Source organism: Nasonia vitripennis, chromosome 3 (assembly GCF_009193385.2).
Source record: "Nasonia vitripennis strain AsymCx chromosome 3, Nvit_psr_1.1, whole genome shotgun sequence".
Taxonomy (NCBI): domain Eukaryota; kingdom Metazoa; phylum Arthropoda; class Insecta; order Hymenoptera; family Pteromalidae; genus Nasonia; species Nasonia vitripennis.
In genome coordinates this window covers 18,194,749-18,215,933 of record NC_045759.1, presented here as the reverse complement: position 1 = coordinate 18,215,933, position 21,185 = coordinate 18,194,749, and the positions used below count along the sequence as shown (strand labels likewise).

At 49.0% G+C, this 21,185-nt stretch overlaps 2 protein-coding genes across 2 annotated transcripts in view; one reads left to right on the top strand and one right to left on the bottom strand.

The window, feature by feature from the left end:
* The window catches only part of LOC100680338, a 98,539-nt gene that overhangs the window by 76,376 nt on the left and 978 nt on the right, over nucleotides 1-21,185 (bottom strand). The window contains exons 2-3 of the mRNA XM_008206942.3: nucleotides 4,310-4,720; nucleotides 3,924-4,238 (exon numbers count right to left, since the gene is read on the bottom strand). Of these exons, the coding sequence (XP_008205164.1) occupies nucleotides 3,924-4,161 (238 nt within the window). The 5' untranslated portion in view covers nucleotides 4,162-4,238; nucleotides 4,310-4,720. The remainder of the gene's footprint in view (nucleotides 1-3,923; nucleotides 4,239-4,309; nucleotides 4,721-21,185) is intronic.
* On the top strand, nucleotides 753-2,464 carry LOC103315915. The gene is made up of 4 exons (XM_008206941.4): nucleotides 753-1,277; nucleotides 1,342-1,626; nucleotides 1,958-2,143; nucleotides 2,218-2,464. Exons 1-4 carry the CDS (start codon nucleotides 906-908, stop codon nucleotides 2,371-2,373), a joined length of 999 nt encoding a protein of 332 aa, XP_008205163.1. The 5' UTR covers nucleotides 753-905; the 3' UTR covers nucleotides 2,374-2,464.

Genomic DNA, 21,185 nt, shown 5'->3' with positions numbered 1-21,185 from the left:
GTAAATAGAGCTTGCAGAGCTGGTTTTGTAACTGTATTACTATGCAAGCGATGGGGCGAGTATTAAAATTGCATAAAGAAAATGCATTTCCATGGCCGCAAAGTTCATCCCTCAAAGAGAGCAGCGCTACCGCATGAAAAATAACCTCTGCGACGAGGGGGGCAAAAAGGACTTGTACAGTAGCAAGTTCAAAGAAAAAGGGGGGGGGCGGGTGCAATTTTCCCTTTGAAAGTCAAGTTGAACGATCGGGACGAATTCGTCGTCGACGTCGTCGCTGATAAAAGAGAAGCCGGGGCTCGTTGCACGTGGCGCTTCGAAAGAGAGAGATGACGAAGGTGCAGAGAGAGAGAGAGAGAGAGGCTGGAAAAGGGGGAAAAAGAGTGTATAACCAGGGCAAGCAGTAGTCGAAAAGCTCACCCTCGAGCCGTTTAACCGGAGAGAGAGAGAGAGAGAGAGAGAGAGAGAGAGAGAGAGAGAGAGAGAGAGAGAGAGAGAGAGAGAGAGAGAGAGATCAGTTACAAGTAAAACGTCGACCGGCTACAGATCGGCATTTCGTAGTCGAAATGTCAAATGGAAGGAGGGGAATTACTCGCTGATAAAAAGGACCCGACACGGCTACTTCGCTTTTCCCTGCTGGATTCCGAGCGCTTGCATTTCGTCCCTCCCAGGGGACGCGATGGGATTACTTAATGAAAGCCGGATTTGCCGATTAACGATCTTTCCCCGTCCTCTTCTGCACTATACGCTCTCGTGTTTTTCTTATTTTCCAATCGCGTGCAAACAAAAGAACCGACGTGACTCGTCAAAGTTGCGAGTATACACAATGAGTTCGTCGCGTCTAGGGCAGGAAAAAAATTATGTCTCGAGAAAAGCGCCGATAAATTAAGTAGTTGCGCAAGCATGCCATGAGCCGTTGCGAGGTTACGACACCGCCGTTGCGCAACGACGACGAGTGGACGGAGTGTCAGATCGGCGAGCTGGTGCGTCTGTACAAGCAGCAGCCCTGTCTCTGGAAAAAGGATGATCCGGCCTACCTCGACTACCGCGAAAGACGTCTGGCCTACGAAGCTATCCGCTACGGAGTCAACCGCAGCAACGTCGGACTGATCGAGGTTATACTGAAGGTCCGCCAGGTCAGGAGAGCCTACGTCGAGGAGTGGAGAAAGATGGTCGAGGCCATGTCGAATCGCTCGAGATACGAGCCGGAGCTTCGCTGGTTCGACGACCTCTTCTTTCTCTACGACTACCTCCACGTCGACGAAATCGAGAGCATTGAGGTTAGTCGCGCTTCGCGTTTGCGGAAGTTCAATTTACAGATGTCGCTGCTCTGTCGTTATACAGGAGGTAGCAAAAGGCAGCTTCAGCAGCTACAGCAGCAACTACTGCGAGGACAGCCCCAGCTCCGCTCTCACCTCCACGTCGAAAGCCAGCTGCTGTTTATCCGAAAGGTGGCCGAACCACATCAAAGCCGACGACGACGCGATGGAAATATTCGAGCGGAGGAAAAATTCCTGCCAGCGTTGCCACTCGACGAGATTCGCGGGCGGAGCCAGCGGCAGCTTGAAAATAGCGCCGCGAAGGAGGACCAAGTCAGATCCCGTCGTCTACGAGAACGAATCGATTCAGGTGCGCGAAATGCATATGGAAGTGAGCGCGAGCGTGTTATCGGAGAGAAATGAAACGCGCGATGCGATTTTTTCTCTCTCCTTCTCTCCATAAATATTTCATCGCTCGGGGAATTTCTAGAAACAGCTGTGCAGCCAACGCTTTCTATTTTAATAAAAATCCAATTATCGATCTCCCTCTCTCTCTCTCTCTCTCTCTCTCTCTCTCTCTCTCTCTCTCTCTCGTTACACGTTTTTAATTGAGAAGGAAAAAAGCTGATGTAATGCTACATTTCACCGCGGGGGATATAATTAAAAATAGAAAATTAAGTGAATTGCGTCGTGTATTGCAGAGGGTCGAGCCGAGAGACGAGGGATCGATGTCGTCGACACGGTCGAGACTAACCATGCGGAAGTCCTGCGACCAATACGACCTCTTCGCCAAGAGAATAGCTTGTCGGCTCAAGCAGATGAATCCCGAGGAGGCCAGCAAAGCTCAGAGGGAGATCGAGACTCTTCTGATGAACGCGGAATTGAATGTAACATCTGTGTGTGCGCGGCATCGCGTTTCCGATAGTTTATAAGCTCGAAAGCTCCCGCTTTTATTTTTCAGCTGGACATTTACACGTCGGCGAGCTCGACGGCGAGTACCTTACTCGACAACCGAGTCGATCCCACCAACAGCCAGACGTTCTCGATACTACCACACTCCAAGAGCAGAATCTGCGTTAGTCTGGCCTCGAGCCTACGCACCGAGGGAAAAGTCTGACACACGCGTATACACAAGTTTTATAACCTCGTATATTTTCTAGAAATTTTAAGGGGCGTAAAAAAGCCAATAAACAAAATTTTAGCTTACAGCTGCGCTCGGTGTGTACACCTGCCAGCAGTCATTTTTCAGCTCTAATCTACGGGGGGTATAATTAAACTAGAGCGACACGAGGTGACGCAACTACCCTTTTTTTCTACTAGAATCGCGTCGTAAACGCGGCGTAGATCGTCTCTCGGTGCCAGAATAAGGGAGCGTGAGGGTCGCGTGTAACGACGGCTGTAAAGCGACTCGGCCCGGCCGTAATGGCACTGACCATCCCTCCGTCATGCCGCTGACCGTAAATATCGGAAGATTCGTCAGAGTGAGAGAGAGAGAGGACCTATACTCGCAATCTTCCGGCGCCTTTTACGGTTTTAAGCCTTCCACGCGTGCGGGATTTTTGCCCGCTCGTAAAGATTATATTGCACCGTTAGCCCGTATTCTCGCAAGTTGAGCGCGCGAAGTCGCTCGATTTTGAAATTAGAGTTTAGTATTTTTCCCCCCTCACTTATATGCGGGAGAGCGGGTCGTTCTCGGCGAGGATGCGATAACGCGGTACACGCGCGCGGCTATCCTCGCATCTCCAAATGGCGCTACGATAAGCTGTTCTGACTTTGGAAAGTATCTCACTCTCTCTCACTCACTCTCTCTCTCTCTCTCTCTCTCTCACTCTCTCTCTCTCTCTCTGCAGAGTCTTTAAATCGCCGATAAGGCTGATGGAAAGTCGTGCGAAATGACGCGCTCCCGCCGTTTTCGCGGATGCTATCGACGAAAATGGAACGGCACTTCCAGCTACTTGATTCTCTCGAGAACGAGGCTGTTTACGTGTACGCGCGCGGTGAATTTATCCTCGGATATGTCCCCTTATATGCAAAGGAAAACTCTTTGGGTATATACCTATACGCGTAGTCGATAAATAAGCCGATTAGCGTGACGGAGTTTGCCGGAAGCTAGAGTTATGCGCGTGTGTGTGTGGGTGGGTGGTTATACGAGTTGTTGATCGACGGTTATGTCTGTTGGCAAAGTGAGAGAGGAAACGGTACGCCGTTATATGCATACAGGCGCGCGTCTTTCAAACCCATCGATTTTCCCGGGAATGCCGCAGAGCCGCGCGTTATTACTTCAATTAGCGGAAAGTTAGGTATATGCGCGAACGACCGTGAAAGACGCGCGAGTATTTCGGTGGGCCGAAATAGTCGAGGAGATCGCGCATAGCGATAAAAGCACAAAGGTCGACGAAGGGAGAGCGCTCTGCCTTCCTTCCTCCCCCTTGGTCTATTCCATTTAGAAAGTTGGCCCGTAAAAAGAAAGTATGTACGATTCATTACCCCCAGGACAAAGGGGCCGGGGAGAATTGCAGAGCCGACCCTTATCTGCGTTGCTCTCTCCTTTCAATTACACGCGGACGCAGGGCCGGAAAGGCGCAAGGTCATCGGAATGCGGCGCACAAAGGGAGGAGGGAAGGGGGAGGGGGAGAGGGAGCATAGAGTGGAAAGAAAAGTACTGACTGTACTCGAGCTCGTCGTTCTCGGGCAGGTAGAGGGTGGAGTTGTAGGGGTGCTGTTGGCCGGAATTGGGCGGCCCGAGGCTGGCAGCGGCGGCGACCTGACTACTTTCCGGAGTCGAGGCCGTGATCTGAGCGGCCGGACTGGTCGGGAGGGCCGGCGTGGCCGGCGGCAGGCTGCTGCTGCTGGCCGCCGCCGGTCCGCTGGCCCCCGTCGAGGCCTCCAGCAGTCGTCGAAGCATCCTCCTCGCCTTCGACCACCTCGACTGCGTTCTGCCGCACGAGCTTTCCTCCCCGGCTTTGAGTCGCCTGCGTTCTTCTGCAAGCACACGCACACGTCGTCGTCGCGCCTATTATTGCACACATAGAAGAGCTAATAGCTCGACTCACCCTAAGTCTGCCGCCAGTATCTCCTCTGTACCCCGAAGGATTCCTCGATCCAGGCAGAGAGTCCAGTCCTCGACTCGTCGGTCAGCTCTCGACGACGACGCTCACCATCCCGACGCACCGCACGGGCCCATATCAGCCCTGCGACCTCCCCATCCTCATCCTCGTCCTCGATCTCATCTCGCGCACTTTTTCTTTATCCCGACAACAACAACAACAACAACAAGCACCAAACTCACCAGCACCAGCACCACCTATCCACGCGGAATATTTTATCTATATCCTTCTCTGTATTATCTATACTCCCCGCGCACCACGACTCTTTCTCACTCGAATGCGCTCTGCGTCTCCTCTTACGTTTATTCCGAGGATCTCTCGTTCGGCTCCATAGCTCTCCGCGCTACTCCATGGCACCTGCAACAAAAAGCGCAGAGTCGAGATTTAATCTCCCGCGACTGATATAACAAGAAATACCGCGCATACACGGGCATAGGCCGACCGCAAGGCAGATCTGAGTCCGGCCGTAATCGGAGGGATTGTGAGTTCATTATCCGGAGGGGATCCCCGGCCGGGATTGATTGATTACACGGGGCCGCGACCGATGCCATACCTGTCCTCTCTCGCTCGGATGACATTGATTACCGTCGGCTCCCCGACGACTTGCGGCCGATTTCCCGGCTTTAAAGCTCCCGTTCCTCCACTAGAGAGTATTTCGGGCGGGAATAATTATTCATAGAGCGCGACGTCCACATGAATTCCATGAATACGCATCTCCCTCTCGCTCGCGCGCGACGCATTCCCGCTTCTTCGCGGCGCTAATTGAAGCGGCTGCTCTAATTCCGTCGTTCCCCCCCCCCCTCTCTCTCTCTCTCTCTCTCTCTCTCTCTCTCTCACACACATGATTATGCCGTTTATCGCGGCACACCGACGAGCAGTCTGATCAGCGAAATGCCGGCGAGACTCTCCCCCCCTAAATGTGTTTGCCCTCGCGTCTCTGTTTGCGCACATGGTCCTTTGTGCGTGAAAATCATTTCGGCGGCTGCTACAGCAGCTCTCTCTAATTAAATAATGTATACACACTACTGCATCGATTTTTCGCGAACTCTTTGATGTCTACGCGCATTCAATGTGTAGACGGAGCGGATGAATCGAATTTTGAAAACTACACGTGAGCTTGGAGCTTTATCTGGAAGAAGAGTATACACATGCGCGCGAGAGGAATACGAAGCTCGGGAGCAAAAAGCGATTCAGGTCAGACGCTTCCGGGACTCGTCACGCGAGACACTTTGACGCTACGGAATTTGGGAGCCCGAGAGCAAAGAAGAAAATCAGCGGGAAAAACACGAGCTTTTACGAAAGACGCACCCCGCGTCGGACTCCTTGTACGAAGGGATCGGTTTTCTTTATTTATTTCCTCGCGGGAGTACACGCGATGTTATTTTAGTTTTCTACGTCGTTATTTTACCTTTTATACACAATAATGATAACGGCGCGCTTTAAAGAGCAGCGGCACGCTGTTTATTTAAGAGCTCGTTAATAAACGAGAGAGAAAGAGAAAGAGAGAGCGGGTAAAACGTGAAAGCTGATATTTAGCCGAGGTCGTTAAATGCCAATATTTCAGGTCACTAAAATTTTCCGGTTCAAATGCTCGCGCGAATACTTTCGGGCTCGCTTTTCCGCGCGCACGGCACCGGCTTTGTTTCCGAGTGTTTACGATAATGCGGCTCCCGCGCGCAGCGCAGTTCGTTTTAAACGGCCACGCTCTCTCTCTCTCTCTCTCTCTCTCTCTCTCTCTCTCTCTCTCTCTCTCTCTTTCGCTGTACTGTAATTGGCGCAAACATGTCGTTGAAAGGCTAAAAGCGCTAAAGTATGTAGCCCGGCAGCGCGCGCTTTATATTTTTTCATTTTCCGCTTCGTCACGTAACGCGCGTTATTATCGAATTAATTTCCACGAGTAATACATATACCCGCGCGCGCCGAGGTTGAATCGTAGAGGAATCGTGATTTCGGGAAACCGGGGCAGTGATTGCAACTACGTTGTTTGTTATAGATACGAAGAATTTGCCGAATACGCAACAAAATAAGCTTTGAAATTCGCATATATCGGTAGCCGGATTTCACTGCTATTGTGTTCAGCTTCGAATTCCTCCACTTAAAATGTTTTTTTTTCGGTTTATTATTATTTTCCCCGTATAATACAACAAAGTGAAATTTGAAAAGCTCGACCTCGCTGCACTTTACCGCGCCATAATCTAGTTTCGCGCTGACATTTCCCGGTAGTTTTTCCACGCGAAAGCTCGAAAGCTGCACGTTTACAATCGAGCGGGAATCTAGCGAAGCTGATGAGGCAGCTCGATCGTTGAATCCCGCACGCACGTCGTATCATACCCGAATAGCATAGTGATATAACATATACGATTCAGTGCTTGTGCAAACTTGGAGAGTCTGTGTACGCGTATACGAGCCAGCGCAGTATCCCTGGGCTTAGTAATGCTAGTTTATAGTGACAAAATGGGATAGCGGGTTCTCCCTGTAATTCGGCTACTGCTCTATGCGCACGTATGTGTGCGTGTGTGTGAGAGATGAAACGAATAGCGGTGCGAAGCGAGAGACTGCAAATTGGCATAATTAGCAATTTGCTCGTTTGTCTCTCCCTTGGACTGGTGCGAGCTCGCAAGCGCGCGCGAGTGCGCGACTGGATTAATTCCGCGCGTTACGCCCTTATTATGATCGTTGCCCTTTCTTCCGTTTCGGCGACTCCGGGAGTCGAGTGCATCATTTTGTTTCTGTCTTTCACTTTTATACCGCTATAATGGAATTACGAAACGACGCGTACTGCGCTACTACATTGTGCGACAGATTCCAGGTGAAACGCGAGAATGACAAAGGCGCGCACATCTCGTCGGTTAAAGGTCCGCGCGAGTCTTATTATTATACTCGGGCCTCGGCCGAAGGGGGAGAAGTTTTCGCGAAGAAGAACAATCTCACCTGGAATTCCCCTTATCGTCTCGCGTCTCCGTATAACGCTGACTGAAAGGTTCGTCGCAGAGAAACTTTTTTAACAAGGAAGAAAAGCCAAAGCCGTACACTCCCTCTGCCCCTCTGCGCGTATACGACAGCAGGGAAACTTTCATTTTTCTGCCTAACAAACGCCGTTTTCTCGCGTGATATCCAAGTTAAATTATATCGAACGAAGGTAGTAGGGGAAAAAAGGGCTTTGCACGCGCAATTTTTTTTCGACTGTATATTACATAGTGGTACAGTCCGTCACGCGGTATCGACGAGGCATTTGCATAATCGGGGAGAACGAGGGAGAGAGAGAGAGAGAGAGAGAGAGAGAGAGAGAGTTCGGCCGTAAGTGGTTGGCTTCCGGTACGGCATCTGCCGCATTAATTAGAAACTTTCCTTTTAGTCGCGCGAGAGGCGGCTGGCGGCATTAATTTTCTCGGTACTCGGTGGCTGCCGTGTGTGTGTAAACCCGTAAAATTGTCGCTGGCTCGACTAAAAGTTCGTAATAGCTCTCCCGCGCGCGCGCACTGACGAAAACGCCGGCAATCGACCATCAGCACCGGCGGCGGCTGCCCAGATTTTCCAAGCGACAGACTCGCTGCGCTGTATATGCGCTGATTTTCTCGACGCGACCTTATCATCCGTAGCCTCGCGAGGGGATGTATGCGGGATACGTTTCGCGAATTACAATATTCCCTCGCTCTTCTATATCCGCGTGAAGCAACGGCGAGTACGTGCACACGGCCGAGATCTATTTCGTGTCGTATGGCTGAGGGTCGCTGCATACGAATTTTCCTCGCCGTATATGGCATGCGCCGTGTATGCCGTAACTTTGGGGCGGACAAAGGACTTGCGGATAATAAGTTTTTCCTGATGTGAGTTCAGTCCCGGCGAAGTAGACAAGTGCCGAGTTTGGCCAGACGTGCTGCGTGTGCTTTTCGAATGAAGTCATAATCGTGTGTATTTACTCTCATCCAATCGAGCGCGTTATACACACAAGTGCGTTTAGAGGATTATCGCTTTATCGGTCTCGCGTAAACGCATTTATGCGTGAATTTAAACCGTATTATGCACGCACAGAGCGTCGCGTAATTTCGCTACAAACGAAAGCTCGTCGTTCCTTTTCCCATCTCCGGGTTCTTGTATTATGTACCAGCCTCTACTCCCTCCGCTATCCGTGTGATCCAATATATAAAGCGCGCAGCCGCGTTGAGGAGAGAAGAAGAAAAAAAGCGAGATATAGCTCTTGCCCGCGCTCGTGGAAAATTGCGTTTTATGACTAAAAAATATTATGCATACGCCGCGCGCCACTTTTTTATCAGCTCCGCGAGACGCTCTTTACCCGCGTACGTACGGAAGAATCATGATAATAATGCATAAGGCCGTAGCTAGCGAAGTTTGTAAAAAAATATCGATCCTCGCGCGGAAATTATTCTCCCGGACAGGAATAGTATTCGTCGGCCCTGTTTATGTACTCTCTTTCTCTCTCGTTGGAATCTTGAGGGAAATTTCGCGCAGCAGCTTCTTACGAAGAGGACATATATATTTTTGTCGAGCATCTCCCGCGACATTTTTCCACGTGCCTAAGCAAACAGCCGTTTGCACTCTCGTGTGATGACCGCGGAAAATCACTGTGGGAGCTGTGCGCCAGAGGAGGAGGAAAAAAGGTATAAGTAAATGGCGTGGAAATCTTGCGAGTGGAGCGAAAAGAGGAGATGGCGCATATCGCAGTTGGAATAGACTTCGATTTTCTCTGCATACACCTATATGTTCGCGAATTTTCCTCTCTAAATATACGAGACAAACATAGTCGGTGGTTTTCAAAAGCACGCTTGATTGCTCAATTTCCCCGATCGCGTGACAATCGCGCCTTTATGCAGGTATGTCTATATCGCGCTAATTATTCGACCGCGGCGTCGCGCTGCAGTCTTTTTGATTAATTGACTACGCGCGCATCGGATTCATCGGCGCTTTAATTCACCGAAATCACGATTAAAAATTCAGAGCGATCGCGACTAGTGTTATCGTGGATGTATACACTAGTGCTCGAGGTCGTCGGGAGAAAAATCGCGTTTGCATTAATGAAAATAAAAAAAAGGAGAGAGAGAGAGAGAGAGAGAGAGAGAGAGAGAGAGAGAGAGAGAGCTTAGCCCGAAGCTCAGCCCATCGGGAGAACAAGCTCTTCCCTCTCTATATATATATATATATAGAGCTTCTCTCTCTCTCTCTCTCTCTCTCTCTCGATCGTGATCAATGGCTCGGAAAGCCGGGGGTAAACGAACGAGTCCGGTTCGAAAAGTTTCCGCGGCTATGAAATACGAGCTCGGAATTTCAAGTGCTCTCTCTCTCTCTCTCTCTCTCTCTCTCTCTCTCTCTCTCTCTCTCTCTCGTGCGGCCTCTTCCTCCCACACACACACATGCGCGCTCGCGCGAGCTTGTATTATTCAAGAGTTACGCGCGGCCCAAAGTGCACGGAGGCCGATATTAAAGACGTAGCGCGCATAGTTATATAAAAACTGGACGTTCGCGTTACACGGCCCTTTTTTTGCTCGCACCAGCTGAGAGTCGATTCTAAAAACACGGAGTAATCGAGTGGCGCGTTATATTATGCAAAAGAAAAGAGAAGCCGACGTACGACTCGACACGTAAATCCGGAAGCCCTCGCGGGAGCTGGAGTACATACATATCCAAGCGCGCGCACCGGTGCGAGAGAAGCGAAAGAATAAGGCCGATGCTCTCGTCCCGGCGTTTTATCGGCGGCGCCGCGCAGCTGCGCTAAAGCGATGGCCGTAGGACCTCTGCTGCTGCTGCAGCAGCGAAAGAGGAGTGTCGAGTTTATGAAGTTGAATGGCTACGAGGCAGGTGACATCGCTTGAAATATGGGAGGTGAGCTGTATCTCCCTATCTCTCTCCCGGATACGTATCCCGGATCAAGATTTCATTCGAGCATTTTCGAGAGACTCCCGCGGAATATTAGCCAGAAGCTAGAGAGAGAGAGAGAAAAATCGTGATTAATATTGCCCCGTTCCATTCATCGGTTACAAAGCGCAGTATACGTAGTAGAGAGGCGCGGAGAGGAATCATTTCAAAACCGTCGAGCAAATAACAGCGAGCCAGCGAGCGAGCCCTGAATGAGGCGGGAAAAAAGGAAAGAAAGCGAGAGAGAGAGAGAGAGAGAGAGAGAGAGAGAGAGAGAGAGAGAGAGAGAGAGAGAGAGAGAGAGAGAGAAGGCAGCAAATACGATACAGCAGCGGCGAAAAAAAGCGAGCCGCAGATTAGCATAGGATACCAGTGAGAGAAAGAATGATAAAGCCCGTGCGCTGCGGAAAAAGTCGAGAAAGGAAAATGAAAAGCCCATAATGTGGAAGAGAAAACGCGCGCTCACGTCGCTTCGAGGGGAAATGAGATTCTAGTGCTGCTATGCTGCTGATGGGAATAAGGAAGAAAAAAGAGCGAGCGTGCGTACGCATAAACACAAGTGCCGAGCGCGCCTATATAATCCGGTACAAAAGCTTCGCCGAGAGGATGGATCCTCTTAATCAATCCGAACGCAGTTACAGTCCCGGGACTGCCTCACAGATCAGTGTCACGCGAGCGCATAAGACGCACAAAAAAGAAGAAATACACTCCCGGAACGAATCACCTGTGCACCTAACCCCGACAGCTCATATTTACATATACATACGCAACTACGCTATATGGGCTACTGTGGGTGTAACGGACACGCGCGGTATCGATCTCGACGGGGAGAGAGTAGAGAGAGATGTCTATTATACGCGAACGCGTGATTTGGGGGGTCGACTTCTTTTTTTAGGGAGAGTGTACGCCGCACCACAGGATATTGACCGATTTCCGAACATTAAGACCGAAGCGAGCGAATTTATGGGGCTCGTTTGAATAAAGACGCTGGGAAAGGGAGGGCGCAGCCCGAAATTCAGTCGTCGGTGCTGGAGAGTGGAAGAATTTTTATTAAGGGCGCGGACAGCGCAGAGAGACCGGGTAGGGTGTATAATAATGAGAGAGCAAGCGTAATTTTGTTATTCAAAGCTCCTCGTCAAGCCGTCGAATCCTTCGTTCCTCCTCGAAACAACAATAACAATAACGGTGCTGGAAAAATTCAGCGGAAAGCCGCCGCCATCAGGGTATAATAAATACCAAAGAAAGGACGCGCGCGGCGAAACAATACCGGGAGCAGCGCCGGCTCTTCAATTAACTCGCCTAATGACTGGCTTCGCGAAATACTCGCTTTATATGCATATACAGCTACGAGTCCGAGTGCAGCGGCGATTGTCTCGGCGTTTTTCATTTCTGTCCGTTCATGCGGGTGATTTGATGCGCGCGTGACTCTGCGTCTGCTGTATTCGCTTTTGAAAATTCGATCGAAGCTCGAGAGGAGCTTTTAACAATGCGTTTTTTCCGATTTTTTATTTACGTGACTTTTACGCGTATAGAGCCGATGATTGATTAATTTGACTAATTGCTTTTCCACTATATACGTTGTACTATTTATAGCGAACTACCGCGATAGTTGCGACTGAAGGGGCTATAATATAATACACGCAGTGAATTTGAATAAAGCCGGAATAATAATCGTGCGATACGGCTTCCCATTGTAATTTCGAATAATAATGGACTGCGCGCGATAGCGCGCGTATAGTCGAGGAATTATACTACTCGGTAATATAATTCCACGAAGCGAGCTCTCGTTTGCAAAAATGCGCGAAAGAAAACTATACTCGAGCGAGCTATACGAGGTGACTCGCTGCTGGGGCAATTAAAAACGATATTTACGAGCTGTGCGTGTAAAGACAGTAGTCTACAATGGAATTTCAATTAGACAAAGTGAGACGCGATCGCAGAGCTGCTATAAAGACGGCAATTTTCAGCCTTCTTTACGGCCGATCATCTCGTATCGACGCTCCTTTATCGTTGTTGCGTGTATATAACGCATCAAGTCTAACACGCGTCGATTGCTGATTTTTATACACACGCCGCGAGAGACTTGTACGAGCTCGGAAAACTGCTGTATTATACACAAGAGGAGCTTTAATTGATCGATAACGTTCGCGGTGCCGGCGAGAACTTTATGAATCACGATCCATACCCGCGATTTTTACGAGCTCGACCCTATATATTCGGGCGAGAACTTTCGGCGTTAATATTGTAATTTTTATATAACGTATAACAGAGCGCGACTCTGGTTGGAAAATTCTCTCGAGCCTGAAATTTCATCGCTGTAGCCTGATACATGCAAATTCGAACAATCACTTTAAGCCCAGCGTGGCCATTACTGCCCCTGGTATTCGAGGGAGGGAAAAAATTGAAAAAAAAGAGCAGCTCGGAGAATTATCATGGCGCAGGCTTTTGATCTCGTCCCGCACCGAATGAATTGGATTGACAGATACTGCTCGCCAGGATTATTTAATTCCAGCATGTGCCACTGCGATGTGCGCCCCCGCATTGTTCTACGGTCATATACGCGTACTCGAAATTCTCGTCCGCGTTTATATCTCTCGAGAACAAAAGTCGGTTTAGTCTGAAACCTCGACAAACGTCTATATAGCACAATACGAGAAGAGTCTACTACTACACCCGCGCTTGCGCAGCAATAACAATTATGTGTATATATAGAGAGAGAGGGAGGGTGTGGGTGCGCGTAGCGTCACCGCAGTTTCCGACAATCAATCCGCGTGTGCCAGTCTCGTCCAATATTTATTCAGCGAAATGAGGAAAAGCCCTCAAGTGCTCTATACACACAGAAGCACACACACTGTACTATTAGGTCACTGGTTTAGCGGCGCATAGCGGGTAACTCACGCGAGGCTCCATTGTAAGCTCGCGCACGCATACAGATTTCCATAATTCAAGGTGTCGCAAGAATTTTCGGGACAACAATGCGCCGCGACCGCCAGCAGTCCCGCATAATCCCGGCCATTGTCGTCGACATTGTATTGACGTTCAAGTCGCTGCAAGGGCTGCAACTTTGAGCAGACCGTAAACTTGGGAGAGGCTATAGCGCACAGGCTATGTTATATAGCGTCGATGCAATTTTCCGCTGCTGCGTATTATAATTGCTGACGTCGTCGGGCTTTCGATTAATTCGCCAAATTCGATCGATGTGTGCGCATGACGTTACCTCGATTATCTTGTGTACTCTCTGCCGAGGGATAGAGAGAAACTTATTCCCCGGAGATAGCAGTGCTTGGCCCAGTTTTTTTCCTCCTCCAAACAACGCAGCAGTCGCTTTTCTTTCGGACCGAGCGACAGAGGGAGCGTTTTGTGTTTGAGTTCGAAAATCGGCAAATGGAACGAGCGAAAGCTTACAAGCGAGGCCAATCGAGCGTAAAGCGTCCAGCGCTTTCTCCCCCCCCCTCTCTCTCTCTCTCTCTCTCTTCAATTAATGAATGAAATCGGCGAACTGGACCCTATCTCTCCGTCTTTTTATATTGCTCCATTTCTCGCTTTTTTCCGTCGCGGCATTTTGTCCACTCGATCTTCGTCAATATCGATCGCAGCGCACGCGTGCGTTTGAATTTCCCGCGCTTTATCGCTGTATCATTGCGCAGCGAATTAAACCCAAATTATCGGTGCGGATATCGGCGCACGGGGGGTGAGTAAAGGATTGAAAAGACCGATTGGGATGCAGAGACTGTACACTGGATCAGCGTATCTACGGACGATTGAGGTGCGGTCTGTGCTCCGACCCGACGCAAATCCCTCGGCCGACCGTTACATCCTCTCGTAGGCGTGTTTTACCAAACCAGTAATCGCGTCAGACTCGAGTCAAGTGTATTAATGGGATCCGTCACGCTTGACGACATCTTTTTCCCGTCGCTCGGTATTAAAAAGAAAAAAAAGGAGCGACGATACTCGCACGTTTTTCGAGCATCGCCTCTCGATTATCATCGGCGAATATTCCAGGCCGTCGCGTCTCGAGAGGAGGGGACAGATAGGTCGAGACGTATATATGTATAGGTATAGGACGTGCGACCCCGACGGTTTACCGACGATACATGCATCATGCATGTCGATCGCGGTGGCGCGGCCTATTTGAATTTCCGGCCCATCGCTAATGCAGCCGACCGACCCCCTCTCAGTGCTGCAGAGAGCGAGAGACGATTTCAAAGGCACAGCCGCGTGTGCGTCGGACAGCTCCGCGGCTGTGTGTGCGGGAGATCTGTTAAAATGAGCATGCAGAATTCGCGCCGTCGTTTAATTTCCCGAAATTGCTGATAGCGCGCGGGACGAATAAAGGTCGCTTCGATCCAACGGGACAGCGACAATCGCACGAACAGTTTCCCAGCACTGGCTTCCGGGTGTACGAAGAGAATGGGGAGAAGAAACGCGCCGCCGAGCAGTTCTACCGGAATATCACGTTTCTTTGAGCCTCGCTCTCTTTCTTCCGGCTCGATAAAGGCTTACCTGCAGGCGACCCCACGAAAATTGCCAGCAAATCCCCTGGCCGGTATATAGCTGGCTTTTGTGCCGACTTTTTCTCTCTTTGTGTGTATTCTTGCGCCGCGGCCCGGCGCAGCTTTATTGCGTATACAGCTCGTGAACGCGGGCTTTTTGAAAGCGCCCGCAGCTCGAAATCTCCCTTAATTATTCAGGCCGGTTAATTAACGTCTATCTCTCTCTCTCTCGTGCATAGCTCCGGGCTCGATATCGCTTCTGAATGCTCCTCGCGAAATTCCACTCCAGACTCTTTCCTCTCGTCTAGCTGCTCGACTCAACAAGTTATGGGATGAGAATTACTTCATCAAAGGCTCGGCGTTGATTCATTTTTCATTTTTCCTGGATTAAAATTACCCGATGTGTAATATACGCGTATTACATCAAACGCCGTACAATAGCCGCGTCGAGGAGAAAGCTCGACCCAATTAATTTGTGATTATAAGCCAGAGGGGCTTCTGACGACACGCGATTAATCGGCCGACTTTAATCAGCCGAAATTTCCAAACCACACGACGACGATGAATAGAGAGAGTGTAATTTGGAGAACCGTTGATGGAAAAAAACGCACGCACGAGAACACAATGATGGCAAAGCAGAAATAGAGTTGAAAAGCGACGAGGGGTCGAGGAGAGGGAACTTAAAGCGCGATTAAAGCACTCGTGGCTTGACGAGGGGAGAGAAAGTATGAGATGAGAGGTCAAGCGGCACTTGTAAAAAAAGCTCGTGCAGTCGCTCTCTCTCTCTCTCTCTCTCTCTCTCTCTCTCTCTCTCTCTCTCTCTCTCTCTCTCGAGTGTACGCTGACACACATACACACCTCCATCGACGTGTTTTACGCGCTCCTCCACTCTTTTTCGAAAATTAACGCCACGAGTAGGTGATGCGCCAGCTGAGAGGGCGTGAAGAGCTCAATCGATGAAATTTAATCGTCGCTCCGGAGACACGCTCTGATTGAAAGAAGGAAACAGCGACAAACAATTTCAGTTCAGTCAACAACAGAGATCAGGAGAGAGAGAGAGAGAGAGAGAGAGAGAGAGAGAGAGAGAGAGAGAGATGGTAGTAGTGCAGTCGAAGGAAAACGGTAAACGCTGAGCGGCACTTGGACCGCCGCAAGTGATCATAGACTGGAAGCGCGAGGTCAAGGGGCGCTTATCCCCCTCTAAGTGCAATCTGCCGCATCAAGAGCCTTTCCGTTCGACGAAAGCTTCCAAGACGACTGCCGGCGGGACTCGTTAAATCGTACTACGAACCCCTTCGTTATCCTCCGTTATCACTCCATCCACAACGACGTATTTTTCTTTCATGTTCGTTTTAACCCTCTATCGCTCTCGCGCGCAAATACGTGCGGAGAATTAACGCAGCCCGTCCGACCAAAGGCCGACTCGTTTCACTAGCTCCGGTCACGCCGCCGCGTCGTCGTCGGCTGCGGAGAGAAAAATACTTGATGCGTCACTGTCCGGACGAGAGCTGACGGGAAATTGCATCAGTCGCGAGATACGTGCTCGGCAATTTGAATCTTGACAATGAGAAATTATCGCGGAAAGAATGAAGGTGGGACGCGCGCGCACGTTTGCTATTCTTAAGACTGTAGCAAAAACGACGCGCGACGTGTACGCGTTTTCTTAAGAACGAAATTTCCAGCCTCATTTGTAGCTCGTTCGCTGCGCTGCAGACGCGTTTGCATTAAGCAAAGTGCGCGCGAGAAAACTCTCAGGATTTTCATATAGCCATACGACGGCTTTGCTTCCCACCTGCCACGGAGTTAGCAATTCTATTTGGCGTGTGCTTACGGGGATTTTTATCGATTCCCTTTGACGCGTAGTTCGACCACCAGTTCGATCGAGTTTCCCAAAAGTCCGCTCGATTATTTACACGACTATACTTATCGCGGCGCGGTATTAGCGTAAAGCGTTATTATACGAGGGCAGAAGTAAAATGGACGAGTCGAGGCCGTAAAGACGAGCCGTAACGGTAAAAATAAGGTAAGAAAATCCCGGCGAACGAGGAGGACAGAGAGAGCCAAGGAGAAAAGCTCAGCTGACGCGACGGCGTCCCGCTGAAATTTCTATTCGCGGCGCACGAAAACGTCAATGATCCCATTCGCAATTACGCGAATTGCCCCGCGGCCATTACGCAGAGCGCGTTTATATGTATGTATATGCGCACGAGGCTCGAAAGTGGAGTGGAAAAAAATGGAAGCAGTCGTTGTCATGACTATTCGTACGCGTCGATTTCGCGCAATTACGAGGCAGTTATTGACATCATGGCGCCACGCCGCAGCGCGAGAGATACACTCTACGTGTACGCGCATACACGCTGTAGACTGAATTCAACGAGCGGCCAAGCGGAAGGTGTGCGGCGACTGGTGGCCAAGTATAACGCCGCGCTGCTGCAGCTGTCCCCGAGCGCGCGCGAACAGCTTCTGCCGCAGTTAATTCCTGCGTCTCGGATAAATCAATTAAAGCCGAATTGCTGGCCCGCGGAAATTCTGAATTCACTTGTTAACTCGTGACCGTTTATCCAACACCGACCGTTTTGTGGATGTACATCGCGTCTATTATTGCATATAGGGCTTTATTTTTAGTTAAACGCCAGGTGCGTATTTCTGCAGATAATGGAAAAATGTACAGGTACTATATATAGTGGAGGTTGAAACTCGAAACAAGGGAATATTCAATTAATCAGTGGGGAAGATTGGAATATTCGACCGGGCCAAATTAAGTACACTTGCGCGGAGCGCGCCTTTAATTAATAGCTAAAATTAACACAGGCCCAGGAGAAATACTACTATGCACCGACGTCTATTAAGATTCTTCGACGACCTTTTCGACAGCTCATTAACTTGCTGCTGCTACTACTACTACTACTCTATCTACTCGGTGATAAGAGCACGTCTTTAACAAGACTCGAAAATGGAATAATTTCGTTTCAATGCAGCGTATATATATATATCTGTATACCACGGTTTTTAACATTTGAAGCTTCTCGTTAAAATCTTTCTTTTTTGCGAGAGAGGAAAAGCGCACTTGCAAATTGTGGAATGAAATAAAAAAACGCTCTCGGGTCTAAGGGAGCTTTTTTGCGCGCTGTATGTAACGCGTAAAACAGTTTAAATCGCGAGCGTAAAGACTGGGGAGCGAGAAAGAGAGATTTATCGGGTATGTAGGTCAACATTTGTATAAATAATTTAAAAAGTTGTTTGCCAAAATTAATGCAAAGCGTGTATAACTTATTATGCGTACATTCGCGCTCGAGTTTTGCATCAACATTAGCCCCTCGCTACGGCAAAACTTAATCTCCATTCTTGCATAAATTAGCAGCGAGAGGCTATTCCCGGCGATATTATTTCAAATCCGCGTGTAACGGTAGTGACATTTGATATTCCTTTTTGGAATAGCAAACGCCAGGAAGGGACAGAGAGAGCGAGAGAGAGAGAGAGAGAGAGAGAGAGAGAGAGAGAGAGAGAGAAACCCGATGTAAATGCAACTGCATGAATAACAAATTTTATTCGGCGACTCACTTTAACTTCCGCGTGTCCGGACTTCCTTTGTTTGTCAACTTTTCATCTGTTTTATTACAATATTTATAAGTAATAAAAGACGCAGTAGTGATCAGGAAAGTCGTTTTATATTATGCATGATTGTTTGCCTCGAACTAAAACTAGACGCTTTATTAATGATCGCAGTTTAGTATCCGATTATCGATGGCTGTGACAAACAAGAGCAACGGAGAGACGAGGGTGTACACGAATATAGCCGCACACACTCACACACACATACGCCCCCCCCCCCCCATCACTTAACGTCTTCGTTTTTTGCGCGACGACGTGTCGGACTATTGACTCGGGCGCGCGGCTGTGCGCGCTCGACGATTGAGAGCGAGAAACAAACCGACCTTTTTCCACCTCGCTCTGTTTTATCGGTTCGACCGAAGCGATTTCGTCCACCTATATACACACGTACACGTCTTGAGAGGTGGCGGAGTGAGCGTGTTTTTCGTCGAAACATACCGTGCGCGCCCGGCTCTCTCGCCGGCGAGCCTTGAGTGAAGTGCTTTATTCCACTCGTATTTTTCCAGCTGTCGTCGTCCACTCCTCCCTTATCCTATTATCGACGTGCTTGCCTCGTCGCCTTGTTTCGCGCAATCAATCGAATTCATAAATTCAGCTCTCTCTCTCTCTCGATCTCTCGCCGCCGCTACATATTTCTCAGCTCCGATTTTATTTCCGCGCTCGCGCAATTCATCAATTATCTTTCTATCGAATACACCGTCTGCGCGGCGACTTCCTCCGGGTGTGCCTTTTTTCAATTTCCTGCTCTCTCACTCGGCCTTAATAGAACTTTACACGCTCGGAAAATCCAGCGCTTGTCCGATAAATTCATTTGCGCGCAAAAATAAAAGGAGAGAGTAGCGACGGAGCCGCCACTCGCCGCGCGTGCTTTTACATTTTTCCATTCGTGTCTCCGTATTATCCTTGGCTTTTGTTCTCAGCTCTCTCTCTCTCTCTCTCTCTCTCTCTCTCTCTCTCTCTCTCTCACGCGCGCGTGCGCTGCAGTTCGCCTAATTTCCTCTCTCCTCTCTACTGTTTTCTCGCAGCGCCTCGGCATTTTTCCAGCTCCGGCAGTCTCTATTTGCTCTTTCCTCTAATTTCTCTCCTCTTTATTTTCTCTGCCCGTCGTTGTCGTCATACACGTGCGGAGCCTTTATTCTCGCCAAGTGCTGTTCTACACACTCGGACTCCTCTGCGCCACACGGCAACGCGGGTAGAGATTGTCGTGAGATTGTGTATATTGTAGCCATAAATTAATTGCTCTAATATCGGGAAAAGCCGATTAATAAATGGAAGTCGATCGAGAGTCGCCCTTCTTGTGGCTGCACACGAGACCCTCTCTCGGTCCCTTATCGACACGTAGCGCGAATAAAGGCAGTGACGCCCGAATGAGAGAAATGAGAACAGTGTTCGCCGTTTTCTCTACTTTGTCCCCGTGACGCCGACGTCGTCCCTCTCTGTTGAATTGAAACTTTCATACGTCAAACTCGGCCTGGCTTTATCCGATTAATTAACATGTTTCTTGCTTTTTTTCCCTCTCATACCTCTCGAATTAAAACAGTGTGCGATTTCCATGTCAACGATCGAGTCGGATTTCAATTCATCAACGCCGGTATTTGCTCGAGGAAAAAGTCGCGAGCAAAAATTACCTACTGCATCAAAGCGGTATAGCAAAATTTACTCAATCCAGGCAAAATGTTATATCATGATCGAAACATATATAAACGTGCGTTTTTGTGAAAAATTTTCCTGCTGAAAAGAAATTAGGTATACGCATGAAATTTACATGCGAATTTTCTCCACGATGAATTAGCCACGGTTAAAATCACGGCATTAATATAAAAGCACATGCCAGGGCTTTGACGTTCTCAAATGTAATAGACCCGGCAAAAGTGTGTTTTTCAGAGGACTACTTTTATGAAATTTCCAACGACGACGACAGCCGTCTCTAATTCAATATCAACACGGTCGTGTGTAGCAGACGACGCCCTGCGGATAAAATTTGCCTCCATTGAAGTGAGAGAGAGAGAGAGACGTATTTCTAAATTATCGGAAACCGCAAGGAAAAAGCAGCCAGAGCCCCAAGATTTTAGCTCGAAAAGCTCTCGGCTTTTTCCTGCAAGCTCGCGTCGCGTAATTTAAGATCGAGTCGATCATTAGACGAGCTTGTTTCTCCGGCCGTTAAAGCGCACTCGGCTCCTTCCTTCGACGCGAAAAATGAATTCATTAACGACGCGAAATCGCATTTAGATTACACGGAAATGGGGAAGAACGATGGGCGCGCGGTGTTTTCGCGCGTTCTTAAAATGCGCCGCTCGCTCGCTTGATTTAAGAGAAACGACGACTTTTTCTCTCCCGCACATCGTACCGAATAAAACTTTCGCCCTCTCGTATTCTGATGTCGTTATGAGCGTGTTTTATTTAGCGCTTTTCGCAGAAGCAGTGGCGGAGAGAGAGAAAGGCATCATTTATTCAGACCATTGATCGCGTGGGAGCAGAACTGATAAAATCCCCTGATGGTATATCGCTCGCGCGATGTGTATATTTCTTTTACACTTTATGGCCCGTTCGTGAAAAGCCTTTTAAAGTCGTTTGTTTGCTCGCGCGCATTAAAAGCGAAAATTCGTTTTACATACACGTGCCGAATTTCCGATTGACGGCTATACCAACGCGATTATCGTTAACCAGCTGGAAAACGGCTTTCGTCGCGCGTGTGTATCGACAACAACTTTTAGTTGCTTTTTTCCACCGTCGCACAGATAAATCAAACCAGCGCAACTCTGTGCGTGTAACAGGTCTCGATAAAAAATACATGGACATCTGCGTGCGTTCTTTAATTTTCAATTATATATATTATATACGTTTTT

What these genes read in the sequence shown, in the direction of transcription:
- LOC103315915 (XM_008206941.4), top strand. Translation starts at nt 906, where the DNA reads ATGAGCCGTTGCGAGGTTACGACACCGCCGTTGCGCAACGACGACGAG. An exon ending in ACGAAATCGAGAGCATTGAG is followed by an intron (nt 1,278 to 1,341) that starts GTTAGTCGCGCT and finishes GTCGTTATACAG; the next exon opens with GAGGTAGCAAAAGGCAGCTT. An exon ending in TGATGAACGCGGAATTGAAT is followed by an intron (nt 2,144 to 2,217) that starts GTAACATCTGTG and finishes TTTATTTTTCAG; the next exon opens with CTGGACATTTACACGTCGGC.